The sequence below is a fragment of the Corvus moneduloides genome, chromosome 3 (genome assembly GCF_009650955.1).
Source record: "Corvus moneduloides isolate bCorMon1 chromosome 3, bCorMon1.pri, whole genome shotgun sequence".
Classification (NCBI taxonomy): Eukaryota; Metazoa; Chordata; class Aves; order Passeriformes; family Corvidae; genus Corvus; species Corvus moneduloides.
In genome coordinates, this window is record NC_045478.1 from 115,090,495 (window position 1) to 115,106,635 (window position 16,141).

Consider the following 16,141-nt stretch of genomic DNA (forward strand, 5'->3'; position numbering starts at 1 on the left):
TATATATATATACACACACACACACATATATAAATAAATAAATACACACACACACACACATATATATATATGTGCTTTTAGGAAGACTTTGACTTCAAACACCTGACCTTCCCAACACCTGCCCCCAGTCCTGCTGGAACTCCAAAGGACTAAGCATCTGCTTCTCATTAGCCTCTCCACAAGTGTTCATCCAATTTGCAAGTTTGCCTTGGGTAGAATTTTTCAAGCACTTCCTGACCTATACTTACACTGCATTCATGCCTGAGTATTCCTGCCTATTTGCTCTTCTCCCATTTAGATTTAACTGCTGAAATTCTGCTCAGAAGCCAGAATTACACGGGAATTGTTTTCTTTAACTAACAAAACCTTTCACAGTTCAGTCCAAACTACATAACATTTTATTTGGCTGAAAATGCTTCTATTAAGTCCAGACTATAATTTAGGTACTAGTGAGAATTTAACTTCGCATTTTCTACTCCAAGGCATTTTCTGGAGCCTGTCATTTAACCAGAATCTCCCTGGCTCTTTTGTTGCACTCCATTTTTTTCCCCAAACTACCTCATAAAGACTTGCAAGGTGCACACATTTGTTTTATAAACCATCTCAGCTCTCCCTTCTCTGCTGGGATTAAGTACAAAAGGATTCAGGAGAAAGTCATCTTGTGAAATGATACCTTGCATATTTATTCAGAGAAGCCCTTCACTCGGGGAGAATGCAAGGGCTGGTTTTCTTAACAAGAAGATAATAAAGAAAAATTTTTTCATTTATTCAAAGTACATCTGCACTGCAAAAGAAAGGTATGATGATAAATTGTACTAACACATTCAAGCCACCCAGTTCAGAGACTACAGGTGGTGTGACTATGATGAAACTCTTTATGGTCAAGATTAGAGAGTATTTAGTCAGAATAGGGTAAGTTATTTCAATCATCTCTGGTTCCTGCAGAAACCCTTCAGACAATGTTGGTAACACCGGATTAGGCCTTCCAAAAAATAGACCCAACTAAGGCCAAATACATGACAACAGCAAAATATCTCCCTCCCCAACTATAAATGAGGGAAACAGATGTACCACTGAAATGATGCACAATAAATGGTGATTAACAACATCAGCAGCTCCTGCTTTTAAAAACATCGATCATGAGCAATTTTAATTAAAGTGAACAGTGAAGTAGGTGATTTGGCTCAGCATCCATGAATTTATCAAGCAGGATGTTTCTAACGCCTGATTACAAGCTGTAGTCACCACCACCATCAGGCCTAAGCAGAATTAGCTGTCATTAATGTCATTAGCTTCTGGGGGTGAAGTATGATGAATATACATCAGCTCGGATGGCAGCTTACCCAACTGAACCAGTGTCCGGCAGCATTGCCACCTCACAGTTTTCTAGCAATGTGGTTCTTGGAGCACCAAATGGTTGGTGGTCTAATGAGACTGTATTTTTGTTTTAAGAATACCAACTCTTTTAGCAGAGTTTCTCTATTTTATTTTTAATATACCTGGATATGGTGCAGTGGGCTTTGCTTGCTTTCCTGAGAAAACAGAGAACTGAACTGGTGAATTATGAGCATTCAGATATTAATAGTGCACCGAAAATTTAGCTTGTATGTCATATTCCTCATCTCTCTGCCAGGGCAATGGAGAAGAGATGTGTTAGGGAGAGATAACCAAATGACAATCTTTACGTATCTGCTGTTTTAGCTGGGCCTGGACACAACTTTGCTTCTACTTAATGCAACTCAGCAGCTTTGATAGTCACAGACCCTTAAAAATTCAACATATTATTCAAAAGGGGTGAAATAATGAAGACACATGAGAACAAAGAACAAAAGGGTGATGAGGAAAGATTAGAAAAATGGATAAATAAATGTCTTTTGGAATTCAAACATTATGAAGCACACTTTGAGGGATCAAAGAAGGAACGTACATAAACACTTAAAAAAAACAAAGCTACAGACAACAACATAACAATTCAAGATTGCAGTAAGTAATAGTATCATGTTTGGAACAATGTTTCTCTGTTGAAGAAAGAAAATATGGCACGACGGTACATAAACAGGGAAATTAGAATTCAAGGGAGACATGAATTCAGCAGAAAGAAAGAAAATGTGACAGTTTAATGACCTACATTTGTCTTGAGCTCATCCTCATCACCAAACTTACTCTTGGTGTATTTGAAAATGGAAGAATAGATAAGGAATGTCAAACAGGAATGCTGGCATGTCACAGAATTGTGAGAAATGCTTTGTATCATTGTGTATTTTGCTTTAAAACCAAAATTCTAATCTGCAATGATCCAGCTGGAAAAACGCTCACACAAGGACTTGAGACATAAATGAGAACTGAGTAGGAGATGGAGATTTAAGACCAGTATTAGACACATTTTAGTGATCCAGAATCATTAATGGCAGTATTTCCTCCTTCTGCAGGAGGCAGCCAGGTACAAAGTTTTCTGTACTGCACACACTCAGATGCTCAGATGTTGAGCTTCAGGGACGTGACAATGGTGGCGGCGGGGGGGGGAGGGCACGCTGCAGTTCCAGCATGACAAAACACAAAGAAGCACATTCACAAAGGCAGGCACAGACAAATCCAGGGCATGCCAAAGTAATGAACACAGAGAAGTCGCACTAAAACAACATCATCTGCTTACAAACTAGGGGGATCAATCCCATCACTACCATGCCAGAAGAATTCAATCTGCCACAAAGCCTGACTCTCTCTGCTTGACTAAGGGAGGGATGCATTCCACAACGGGGAATACCAAAAGGTAATGAATATAAAAATTTGGTGGGCATATTCTCTCTAACCTTTCTTGTGGGTTCTGACATGCTTTCAGCCTTCCCCTTTCACACAAGCAGGGGAAAAACTGCCCTCTGGTTACGGAAGCGTGGACTCAGCTGTTCAAAGAGGACATGTCAGTGGATAATTCTGCCCGAACACTAAGCCTGGCTTCTGTCCAAACTACATCAAGTATTATGAACAAAAATCACTGTCTCATGTGAGTTCAACCTCTCCAGAAGTGCATGGTTCTGAGGCTAAGATTTAATTCATAAAGGTTTAATACAGCCAGTATATGTCAAACAAAGTTCAGAAAGGTATGGCAACTCATAAAACCCAGCAATACACTGATTTTTCTATTTAGAAGAAGATTTATAATGTGATATTTCAATGAGAATAGAATAAATAATAATTTTTAGTAAGACCACTAGTAAACTAAATGTGCTAAAACTAAATATAGTCTGCAGAAATGTGTGTCCTTGGCTTACGGCTTTTGCTCACGCAGTCATCTTTTAGGAAAGGCTTAACAAGAGCAAATGAAAAATTTATTTACGTATAATTGCCCCAATTTAAAATTATTATTTCCTCTAGCAGTGATGCCCTTCCATGACAAGCCACAGGAAGTCATACTACAAAAACGCTACAATAACATCTTTTATATCATATTTTCTGTTACCAAAGCAACTAACTCTATTTGTTATATTTGTTTTCATCTCTGCTATAAACAAAACTCTAAATCCTAACTGACAGGCATCACTAGGAGTTGATATGGGAGTCAGCCTTGAAAAATCAGGCTGCTAAACTGTTTACTTGAATATGGACTGCATGTAGTTTTATATTTGGTAAGAACAGTTTTTCAGATGAAAGAAATTAATATTTCATCAGGATAAATACCAGTCATATTACTTAAATTATATTACTCCAATTACAGTGGTTTAATGCTTTAGAGACCTTAAAAGATAACTTGACATCATCCCACAGTAATAATATTAAAAAACCTCTCAGGTAAGGGTATAAATTCTGTAGCTGACTACTGAACATGGCTGTTTCTTTATATGTAACCATGATTCAATATATAATTTCTGCATAATGTAAATTGCTCCAAGCAACTACTAGCAATTCAGGAAAATCATATTTAATGAGTTGTCAAATAAGGTGACAAAAGCATGCCCCTTCTGATTATTCTGCAAAATTACTTTCCAATATATCTATTCTGATCCTAAATAGATATTATGCTGTCATGATTTTTTTTTAACCTATGTAAGTATTATGATGACCATCTAATACACAGAGTAATTTATGCTTTTAATTGCTCATTTCTTTGCTTCATATTAGCTATGTACATATGAAAACAATGTTCAAAATGACTGCTTTTTTAATTTGCTATTTGAAAAATTGACTGATTTCAAGTAAAAAAACAGATAAAAATTTAATGCTATTGTTTGTTCTTTGCAAAGATAAGTTAATGTTTAAAAGATGCAAATGGGATGTACAGAAGTGTTTCAAAATTAACAGATGAAAAAACACCAAGTGACAGGGACCTTGGGAGTGCTAAAATGCAGTATCACACGTTCTCTTCCTCAACATCAAATTTCAAGGGAAAAAAAAATCTGGTACTGATAAGTCACTATCTGCCAGAAAGCCCTTCATTCATTTTTACGCATCACAGAAGGTACCTCCAAGAGAAAAACCCGCAAATAAGCAATTTCTAATTTCAGCAGAATTTGACTCCACTTCTGGTGATGGCACTGCAGTCAGTGCCAAAAACACCCCCCAAAAAAAACAACCCTGTTGCAACTTTTATTTTGCATTACTGCTGTTGCTGAGAATCCCATAAGACTTAACACTGATTGACCTTACAGAGCAAATACAAGCCCTCCTGAAGAGCCTACAAATTGCCGACAAGGTGACAGGGAATAGGTCAATGAAAGGAAGCAAGATACAAGGACAACAATGACTGCACAGAGCCTGATGGCCACAGCTCACCAGTTCTCTGGGATTTGATAGGAATTTGTATATGCCATCAACTTTTACTATTAATTTCCATTACAAGAATGTGCTATTCAAATATGACAAGCTTCTTAAATGCTTGACTCTGCACAGCTGAGATGTGCATGCAAATAAGAATACCTCTAGTCTACTTTTATTAGTTTTTTAAATTCTTTTTAAATCCAAATGAAGCATGATATCCTCTTCACAGAAACATCAAAAATTCTCTTCCTTCACATTTTATGATGTAGACTTTCCAGCAATCCCTGGCTTTTATGAGCTGTCTCATATAACCAACATTGTGGTCCACTGTCTGACAGATCTGTACTTTATCGTTTCCTAATGAGACAGTTGCCCAATTATTGAGCCAACAGGCAGTGTTTCTAGAAAGTCTCACCCTTTTAAGCACAGAATTCCCACAGGGTGATTGGAAAATTATCACACATTAAACCCATCACATACACAAACTTGCAGAATTTATTCCCAAACAAATAATTTTGGTTTTTTTTCCGCACCAGTTCAGGGTGGTTTTTTTTCCAAAGTGTTTAGTCAGTATTTCATTAAACCCTCCCCAAAAATAACTCACCTTTCTCCCTCTTCTCATCACAAAGATCACCATGTTACAAAACAGCTACAACAGTAACATCACAGAACAACAAAACTGAGAACTGAGACTGCCTAGTAATGCAGCTTATTAAAGCACCACAATTATTTCTTTATACCATCTAGATTGTTTGTGGTCCAAGATGAACGAGGTGTGTGAAAGGGCTGTATTAGCTTTTGTCCTCTGTTAATGCCCCTTGGTGCAGTATCTGAGCCCCAGCATGCTGAGATCCATCTGCTGGCAGAGTTTCAAGCACTTGCTTAGTTTTGGGCTATTCCTGTCCCTGTCTGTACTCAAAACACTTCTGAGCACCTAAGCTAAGGTGTTCATCCCTAAGGGGAGGGGTGGATATTCCTATTCAGGAGGCATCACATACATACTCCACTACATACTTTAGAAAAAGGGAGAATCACATCAGGTCACACCATCATCACTGTTACAACAAAAAATTTCTGTGTGGTGCCTTGCTGTAAAACATATTCACAATGGATCATTGTATCCCTCTGAGCTGCTTCTGCCACTCTTAGCCATAGTAAGCAAACACTGTAATACATTTCAAGCATCAAATCAAACAAATCCACTTCCTCCTAGGAAATATATACTGCATATATAACCACACAGCAGCAGAATCAAAATTTAAATGCTAGTGATGGCCCACCTACACATACTGGGGAAACCACAACTTTCCTAAGCAATTTTCCTAATGTTCTACCAACCTTCCAGTTAGGAAATTACTCATAATCTCTAACCTAAATGTCCAGTCCTATAACTTTAGTCTGTTTCTTCTTGTCCTGTCTCCAGCCCAGACAAAAATTTACTTTTACTCCTCAGTAGTTTCTTATGTATTAGGGTTTTTTTATCTTCCTCTCCTCATCTTTAGTCTTCTTTACTCTGGGCTTAAAATCCTTTCACTGTCACTCTACTTTTGGCATCCTTCTACCTCCATTTCTGGCTAAGACACTGTCTTGCCCACACTGGACACAGTACCACAACAGGTAGCTTCACAATTTTTCCTGTTTAATTGTCATAACTGCTCCTTTCTTGGTTTTCCCATACCAGTGTGAGGTTCTCACCCCACCTCCAGTGCATGATCCACTGCAAACTTAAGCTTATTCTCTGAGGAATCTCTGCCCAGTGCTTCAGTCATTCCTCAGCCTTTCTCAATTGAATGAGCATCTCTATTTTTAGGTGAAGCAATTTACACTTGATCTCACTGAATACATTTCATTTAATGATACCCTTACTGAAGAAACAGGATTGCAAGTCAATCTACCAGGATCATTTTGGAAGAAATGGTTGGAAGCACATCCAAAACAAAGCAGCAGGTTCACCTTTGATTAAGAAAAGTATGGCAAACTAATAATTTCTGGAACCACAAGGAAAGATCACAAACCCCTCATTTGATGCCAATGTGATGATTAAGCAAACTGAAAAACTTAAAAGTAGTAAGTAGATTAATTTTTAAGGATATTATCTGGAAAATATCTAAGAAAAGAAAGCTAAAAAGGAGAAAAAAAAAGAGGAAGGCTAAGCTGGAGAGAAAACTGAGTCTAAAAACATAACATCAATCGTATCATAGCTTAGAAGTTAAACAAGTGTTTCGAAGAAACAAATTAAGTGGATTTATGGTACTGTGAAAATTTCCCTCCAAAGTAACTCTTCTGATTGATGGATATGAATCTATATCAGAAAACAAGATGATAAAGTCAACCTGTAGGAATTTCAGACTTAGAACTCATTGCTATGGCAACATTCTCAGCAAGAAATAAGTTTCCTTGGAAATAATAAAAAAATCACTTTACTTTTCCCTAAAACATAACTCTACAGCATAAGAGAACAAGACAGGTAAAGGCAAGAGTGCAAACCAAATTGTTAGACCAATACACAATAGTGCACCTTTTTAAGCATTTTCCTACAATTCAGACAAAATTCCTCTTTCATGAATTTTATAATTTACAACAGGAGGAGCTGAGAACACACTGGGTTTGAAATAGATACTGAAAACTTCAGTCTATGAGTTATAATTGAAGATTCAGGCATCACAGAGGCTAAACGTGTCTCCACTCAAATGAAGCTCAATGAAACTGGGCAGCCTAGCAGAAGTACAGCTTCCTCTTGAAAGTGGATACAAATACCAAGAATATTGGTGCATAGCTATTTTTAAAATCCCTAATTACAGGTGGAGACAAATATTTTAGACAATGAAAAAATTTGTTTGTTTCCTAAGTGCTAGCAACAGGTAAGTGGCAGGTACCTTTCCTGATGTATTTTCATATGCTGCTCTGAATAATTGTGTTTCTGTACAAATTATTAAGTTGTGTTTCTGTACAAGTTATACTAGTATTTGTATTTGCTAATCAGACAAAATATAATTAAATGACTCTTGTTTACGAAAAACACCTACAAAAAGGATACATGTTGAAATTCCCTGTAGATTAACTTAATTATAAATGAAAGAAGTATTTATCTAACAAAGCCTAAAGTAATACTCTAATTGTAAAGCCCCTGGAAATGCACAGCTAGTATCATGCATTGTACACAGTGACGGAAGACCCCAGAAATGGAGGCAAAGCATGGATTTCAAAAAGCATGTCCTGATCCTATTCAACATGCTTTTGTAAAAAAGCTCCCAAAAATGCAGTATTAAGCTGTGTGCACAGGAGGGACACACTTTATTCAGAGCCCAAAGAGACAATCTACTCTCCCAGAAATATCCCATCATTACAGGTCACTGGCCATCTCACCACCAAGCAATGGCTTTTCCACTCGACCTGATGATGAGCAAGTCAGCCCTTGAATAGGCCCTCACTGCTGAGATATTTCGAGATGGCCTTCTGCCTTTTCACGTACTTCAGACAGGAGGAGCAGTCTGGTTGTTCTGAGAAGTCCAGCTAAGAGGTTTTCCCTGGAGCAGGACAACATTCTGCATTCACAGCACAAACACCCAGGCAGAAAGAGACTGATCTTTTTGGTGTGGTGTTTTTTTAATGCCACAGCAAAGCTAATCTAGTAAGACTCTAGAACTGCATGAACTCTTCCCTACCTAACTTTGGGGACCAATAGGAAAAAATCTGTATTTTGTATATAATGTTGTTAATACATTTGTTGGTGATAAGCAGAGCTCCTTCTGGAACTCAAAAAGCCACATTCTTAGAGGATTTCCTCCTGCCCCTTTTGGTCCCCCATAATTCTCCCTCGAAGTGGAGGTCAGAGGTTGTGGGCTAAAGAAATGCTTCTTGTTAAAGCTTTACAATTCACCCCCTGCCAACATGAAGTGTTCCTGAAGACTGCAATTCTGAACATAGTCCTGAACAACAGCAGAGTTGTAGTCCCAAACAGAACTCCTCCATTTCCTTAACCATTGTGGAGGAAGCCTGCCCTGCCTTCTGAGTGAGGGACCAGCACCAGCTTTTCTTCTCTGCAAACACACTGCAGCTCTTTTGGCTTGGATCCCACCCACAGCAACACACACCATCTTTTCGTATTTTCTGTGCAGTTCGTAAAGTCCCTGTCTAACTGCAATCCTGGCTCTGACTGACAGCAATTGATTGAAATTTTTTTAATCACAAGCTAAGTCTGAATGAAATAGGTGGCAGGGAAGCGTTTGATGTTCAGAAAGCTTCCAGGGTATCAGATGGCTTCAAAGCAGTGCATGCAAAGAAAAGCAGGATGAGAGGTCCCATGAAAAACTTAGGAGCATACAGAGTAAATAATTTCAAAGACTGTGTAAAGAGGGGACCAATTTAAAATCTGAAAACAGTGATTACAACTCCCCAAGTCTGCCTGATAACCCAACAATTAATTGGCCCGTAAAACTCTTACTTAGAAAACCAGTACAGAAAAACGGGGAAAAAGCATCTATTAGACTATTTTTTACTATATCTTCTTTCAGTAAAGATTCGGTACCTATAATGTATTTCCAGTGTTTCAGGCAGCAGAGATTTAGTTGATGCATGATAGCAATCCCTAGTACTGTGCAAAAGAGACCAACATCAAAATACAAAGTTTTTATTATTAAGAGATTATTCTGAACATTTAAGAAAATTAATTTGCTCAAATGCTAACTTTACTCTCTTTGAATTGCCCTAAGTATTTTTTCTCTCATTCAGCTGTACCAACTTAAGTGGAGATAAACAGAAACCCGTCTCAAGTATCCTCTTTCACCAGACAGAGGATTGTATAAATAAGACTTATCCAATACAAAAGGTTCACCCTGACCACACAAATAGTCAGACAGCAGCTCAAGTGTCCTCGAGGGAGCACAGCTACATGAACAAGTGAGGGAAAAGCAACGCGTGGATTTGGGAATGCAAGATAACAAGGACAAACACTAACACAAACTTCGGCAACCTAGAAGGCAGATGGAGCAGATGACCTGAGAGAGACAAACTCTGTACAAAATAGCTGATATGGCATTTGAAACCTCATATTGAATATAAAACGTTTGAGAAAACAGGCTCAGGAGACAAATGTCAGGGGCTGTGTGATTTCTCTGAGCAATCATGCAGATGATCAAATTTGTTCCTGAGGCTTTTCTTCCTGCCTTAATGGCTATGCAGATCCTCACCCACGGCTGGGCTTGCCAGTGGATTATAAGCCTTAGCAATCACTCTGACTGGCATTTTATTACATTCCCTCATCTCATTTTCAGTTGTACCCATCTTTTTTTTTTTTTGATACCAAGATGATAACGTGATCAGATGATATATCAGTGCTCCCTCAGGAGTTAGCCAGAGTTGCTCTCATCCACGCCTGGACACCTTGGATGTGAACGCAACCTAAATTACTATCAGCTGCACCACACAATTGCCCTGTTGTCATACACGCAATGATATTGTTCTCTTCTCCCTCCATAAAGCTGCACCTCAGAATTCACACAGTATTTCAAGGCTATTGCTTCCCTTCCTCAGTGTGTAAAACTACTACATACACATACGTGTAAGAGAGTTTGGGTCTATTTTGAATCCTATTCCTGTCCTCCCCAGTCCACTCTGAACTGAAATACAATCTCTATGGCATCCATCATTTCTCATCATAGGCAGATCAACAATATGTAATAGTGAAACAAGTAACTGCTTTAAGTATATCAAATTTGAGACTGATTATTCAAGACCATTTCCTCATTGTGCAGGTTTTTTGACACACTTTGACTATTTGTGAACTGGGTTATTTTTCCCTACCAGATGCTACTCCATCTATTCCTGTGCTGAGTTTCTCTGTAGCTTTCAGCTCCATTTCTGACCTCTCTTCCATTGCAACAAAGGCAGAAACTCCCTTCTGGTACTGGAGTGGATGATGATGAGGTTATATTCACAGATTCCAATCAATTGTTATCATATATCTCTGTCCTTTTCTAGTGCTTGCAACACTGCCTATTGTAGTATCATTTGTAAATGTAATTAATGAGCTGTTCATGTACTCTTCAAAAATCATTAAGATGTTAAATTAAACTGCATTTAGTGGTGCACCCTGAGTCACCCTGCATGCTTCGGTCCAGCTCAATACATTGCCATTCATCATCACTCTCTATTCATAATGCCTCCAGCAATTCTAACTCCTTTGACACAATTCACGTTCAAAATAATTTCAGTTGTGGTCAGGCTTTTTCCTGTTTTTACATGAATTTCTAGACTTACTGTCCTTTCTGTTTTGAAGGTAACACATCTGTGCAGTTACAATCCTTTAATGTCTTCCTGCTTCCTTCTCAGTTATTAAAATTGCTAGTGCACCAATGCTCTCTGGTTTAGTTAATTCTTTTAGCATACTGCAACTTGCTATCACCAATACCTATTTATTTACGAGTCATAAATATAGGGCTTTTCCTGCTTTAACTCATTATCTATTTTTAAATTCCTTGTTTTTCTCTTTCACACACTTATTTAAACTTCTTGTTGAAGAGGAAGCCAAAATAGGCCATCCAGCAGCACAGCTGATTTTCTCTGCTTATTTTACATGGGTAACCTTTTTCCCCCCCCTCAATTTCTGTCTGTCTTCTTTGTACTGCAAATATTTCTGTTGTCATAATCCAGTCTACACTCAAATGTCTGTTTGAGTCAATTTGAATCCTTTGCTCCCTCTATCGGGTCTCTGCAAGCCTCAGAAATCTACAGATATTTTTATTCACTTTCTTTCCTTTCCCTCTATGCCTACTATACTGGATCTTGTGAAACCCACTTACACTTTGCATTCTGTGCCTTCAGACTCACAGAAATCTACTGCTCCCTAATTGAATGAATTATACATTTTACTTTTCTCCAGGCTTGATTTGTTCATTAGGACAGACACTCAAGTAGCCTTCACTTCCCAAGGCATCATTGAATTCAATGGACTTAGGGCTTTTCAGAACAGTCCATGATCTGTCATGCGGACTTTAAAATCCATATTGCTTGCTAAGCTACTAAATGCTATGGTATGAATGAATGGCTCTTGGCTCCTGTTCAGCTTGTGCAGCTGTGTTCTGCAAGTCTGGGTGCTGAGTATTTTTTATCTCAAACAGGTGCACAGTCAACAACACTTAACCAGCAAGGAAATAACCTGTGGATGATTTCTCCTGTGGTTATCTTTTCTTATTAAAATATCAGGCTAGTTTCCATGAGTACAATTCCTTTTAATTATTCCATGTTAAACAGCATGCTACCACCCAGAATGTCCTAAAAATTACAGACTCCTTACAGATACAAGCATTACCTGCATTGACCAATGCCTACTAAAGTTTTTCCTTTGTTATTTCAATATTCTTTTTTACACCCTTTCATAATTATTATTCTATTTTCTTGTTCCCACATCCTGTTAGGAACTTTATTCACACTAACCTGAGTGCCCCAAAAGCCTGTATTTGCACAGGCAGAAACAAGGATGGATGTAGGAGCAACTGCACAAAGCTCTTACGGTCTCCAATGAGAATCACAGCAGGACATGAACATCCTTGGGTGTTTAAATGGCAACAGAAAAGGTCCAAAACATGCCCACCAACCCAAGGTTGTTTTCAGTTCTTATTTTTATGCCTAGAATTAAAAAAAAAAAAAAAAAACAACCAAACCCACCAAAGAAAACAAACCCCACAATGGTTTGTATAATGGCAAAAAGAGGGATTGCTGGACATCATTTTGAGAAGCAGAGAGAGGATGTTATGAGCACAAAAAGTGTTGAAGATCACAGCTCTCACCAAAAAGAAAGAAATAAGTGATATTCATCAGGTTTGGCTCTGAAGGGCATATCTAACTTGGATTCAAAGCCCTACAAACTGTCCTGCCCCTCTCCTCAAAAAGCTTTATTTTCCATCTGTGATATTTCAGTGTTAATAGCTTTCCCTTACTGTATATTACACCCTCCTATAACACCATTGGTTCAGCTTACCTTTTTTTAAGATTGTATGTTTTCATTCTAAGTTGCCAAACATATGTGCTATCATATAATGAGCCAAAATGACCCCAAAAGTGTGAAGTCAGGCTCAGAATGCTACAAGGAACTAACCTATGCGTATCTGAAGACTTAAGCTGCAGTGGTGTGAGCTACAGAATTAAATCTCTGGAGCGGGAAAGGGAAAAGCTCCTTTTCTCTGTGGCCTTTGAAAATTTGGCACTTTGAGGTACAAAACCGTACCATGTATTTCAAGTTCAAGGAATTGCATAGTTGTCCTGGGGTGACGTTATGAGGCCACTTTATTCCTTAACCGTCTGCTCAATGTCCAAAGACGCTGTGCCTTTACGATGGCCCCGGGGGCCGGGGCCACGGGACCGAGTGCGGGGCGGTTCAAAGGGCTGGGCCCAGCGGCTCAGGGGTTCTATGGGGCTCGGCAGGGCTTGGGAGGGATGCGCCAGGAGCACTGTGCTGCTCTTTGGGTTTCTTTTGTGTTCCGGCTAGCAGGAAAAACGTTCTGTTGGTTTTTCTTGTTCTTTTTGCCCTTCCCTTCCCCTTGCCTCACTGCGTCTCTTCCCTCCTCGCCAGTCTGGGGAGCCTGCTGGTCCAAGTCCATGTGTCTGTTCCCTCCCTGGGAATTTGTTGTATTCTGAGGTTTTTTTTTTCCCTGTTCTACCCGGTTTTGTTTGTGTTAATAAACAGTTTGCTTTTTTTCCACTTTCACTTGCTGTGACCCACTTGTCTTGTTGGTGGAGGAAAAGGGGAGGCCCTTTTCCCTTTGGAGGAGACACTCACTCCGGAGTGTTTCCTCCTGAAGTTTTGCCGCCAAAACCAAGAAAATAGTTCAATGAAATATCATATAATAGGCTATTTTATGATCGATTTTGGTGAGAAGGTGCTAGAACCAGTGACAATTGACCAATACCCTTATTTTCAGGAAGAAATATTAATGGGTAGAATAAGCAACAAATTAGTCACTTCTCAGCTATTTAGGAGGCTATACTGCATGCAGTTATCCTCCTGACCAGTGGCTTCTAAGGGTTTTCTTAATAAATAATACAGTATAAGAATGAGCCATGGGACCAGCTTCCTCCCCTCTTTAATGAGACAGCTGTTTGTACTCCTACTACCAGGCACACTTTCCCTAACTCCTAAAATAAGCTTAGCCCTTTCATCTAGCAATTGTTTTGGCCAAATAATGTTTAAATTTTTGGGTTTTCGCATCATAAAGAGCAAGAAATATATCTGGAAGCTTACAATCATAATTATTCTACATCAAGGAAACTAAGATCCAAATTAGAAAAAACAATGTGTTCTCCCACGATACTTACGATTGATCTGATGTTATTTTCTTTTGCCAGTTTCAGAGAGGATTTATAGCAACTTGCTAAGTTTTCTTTATGAGTGTCGGTGAGATGGCCTCTTGCAATCGGCCCAACAGTATGGATCACATCTGCAGTGAATAAAAGAAGAAGATAAACATTAAAGATGCTACTGTATCACACATCAATTCAATCTGGTATTGTTGCTATACACAATGGTATGAATAACAATGCAAGCAAATGTATTTAACTGGAAAACACATCATAATCCTCATGTGCGATAATTAAACATACATCAGTAAAGGTTAAATTTTGAAGAATTTGGACTAAAGGAGAAAATGAGAAAGATACAATGAATACTTGTTACATGTCTACTGCAATGCACATGCAGGAGAGATGAAAGGTTTGCAGAAATCCTCTAAATCTTCAGCCTCTACAACTGTAAATACTGTAGAACTTTGAAACACTTGTTCTCACTCCTCGAAGTCCACTCACTGGGAAAGTTCACTACACAGAACCTCAGCACATCGTTGGCGATACACAGGTCATCTTTGTTTTTCCCCAGCAACCATGTGAAAAGAAGAAAAGCTGTGACTTAGGAATGTGTTGGTTATTCAAAAAATGTGCTTTCCTCTCACATCAGACCAGATGGAGACGCCATGCAACAAAACATGGCCTTTGGAGTCATCAAAATCAGATGCTGCAGTCAATCAAAGTCTCTAAAATGCTATAAGAAGAAGGAATTTAAGAGCCTGGAGTAAAAAAATCTTGAAAAGAAAACTACAAATTAAAAGTTACTATGACTGTTTTTTATCTCCCCCCTTCCTATCCCCCCATTATTATGAAGCACAATTACTTTTTAAACATCATTCTTCTATAGTACATGTGAACATAATAAAATTAGTTATGGTGGCAGACTTTCTTTTTTTTCCCTTTCATTATAATTTCCTATAATATATAGCAGAAATAAACAGTGGCACTATTTATTTTTTTTTTGTCAGTGTTGCACAAACAGGGATTAGACCAACACTTTCAACTGCAGTACTGCTTGTCCCCTTTTAGGTTGTGTTTCTGTCCTGTCTGGGTCAGGTTTCCAAGCAACATCTGCTATTGTTACACTCCAGAATATTTTAATTTACTCACAAATCCTACAGAATTAACACCATTATTCTTTGTCCAAGCTGGTTTTGATGATCTCCATCCAACATATGCCAAAGCATAAGGGAAAATGGACAAACTAACATTAAAATGTACACTGTCTTTTTTTTCTAACTCTGTCAAGTCCTGCTCTCTGCTACATTAAAGGTGGCTTTAATGCTGAGCCATAATGTTCTGAAAAATGCAAAAATTTTTCTATACATTAGCCACTGAGTATTGATAGATCAGGAAATAAAAGCACGTCTAATTTCCAGTGCCCAGAAATGCTGAGGAGTTCACTGTGATGGAAACTGAAACCTATAAGAGCTTGTCTTGGGGTGACTTCCTGATGTTATATCCCCTATCGCCGCTCTATGCCCAGAAATGAATCTTGCACCTTTCTGTGCCTTTAAACTGAGCCCAAGAGGAGGGAGAGAGAAAAAAAACGAGCGGACTTTTCAAAGCAGGTGTTCAAGGACACACATACACACTCCTCTGCTTCTGCAGCAGCAAGAGTGGAGGAAGCAGCCATCTCTTTTTTTCAGCCAGCTTTTGGCTCCTTTTCTCTGGAGGGAGACAGAGAGTTGAACTTCGTTTTCCTGGGACTTCAGTTTTTCCCTTCTTCTCTTCTGGACTGTTTCAACATCAGACCACATCAGGAGAATTTTCCACTGAGGCCTCGGAAGTTGGCCCACGACCCAGCTCCGAGGAGGAGGAGGAAGAGAGAGACCACATCTACAGAAGGACTCTGAAATCTTCCCAGGTTTCTCTCCACAGTGAGAGGTTTTATTATTTAACATTATTATTCTGTTCCCGTGTGTTTGTTAAATAAATAAGGTTTTTTCCTTCACTTTCCTCCAAGGAAATTTTTTTCCTGAACATGGTGGGGGAGGGGCGGCTCTAACCTGCCTTCTATCAGAGGATATTTTCCTCCAAATTTGTCTCAAAC

The 16,141-nt window shown here is 38.7% G+C and overlaps 1 protein-coding gene across 8 annotated transcripts in view; it reads right to left on the reverse strand.

Moving 5' to 3' along the window:
* MACROD2 (mono-ADP ribosylhydrolase 2) overlaps positions 1-16,141 on the reverse strand; it is an 882,739-nt gene that overhangs the window by 362,848 nt on the left and 503,750 nt on the right. For all 8 annotated transcript variants that reach the window (XM_032103642.1, XM_032103645.1, XM_032103644.1 and 5 more), the window contains one exon: positions 14,065-14,186. In XM_032103642.1, coding sequence (XP_031959533.1) covers positions 14,065-14,186 — 122 coding nt within the window. The remainder of the gene's footprint in view (positions 1-14,064; positions 14,187-16,141) is intronic.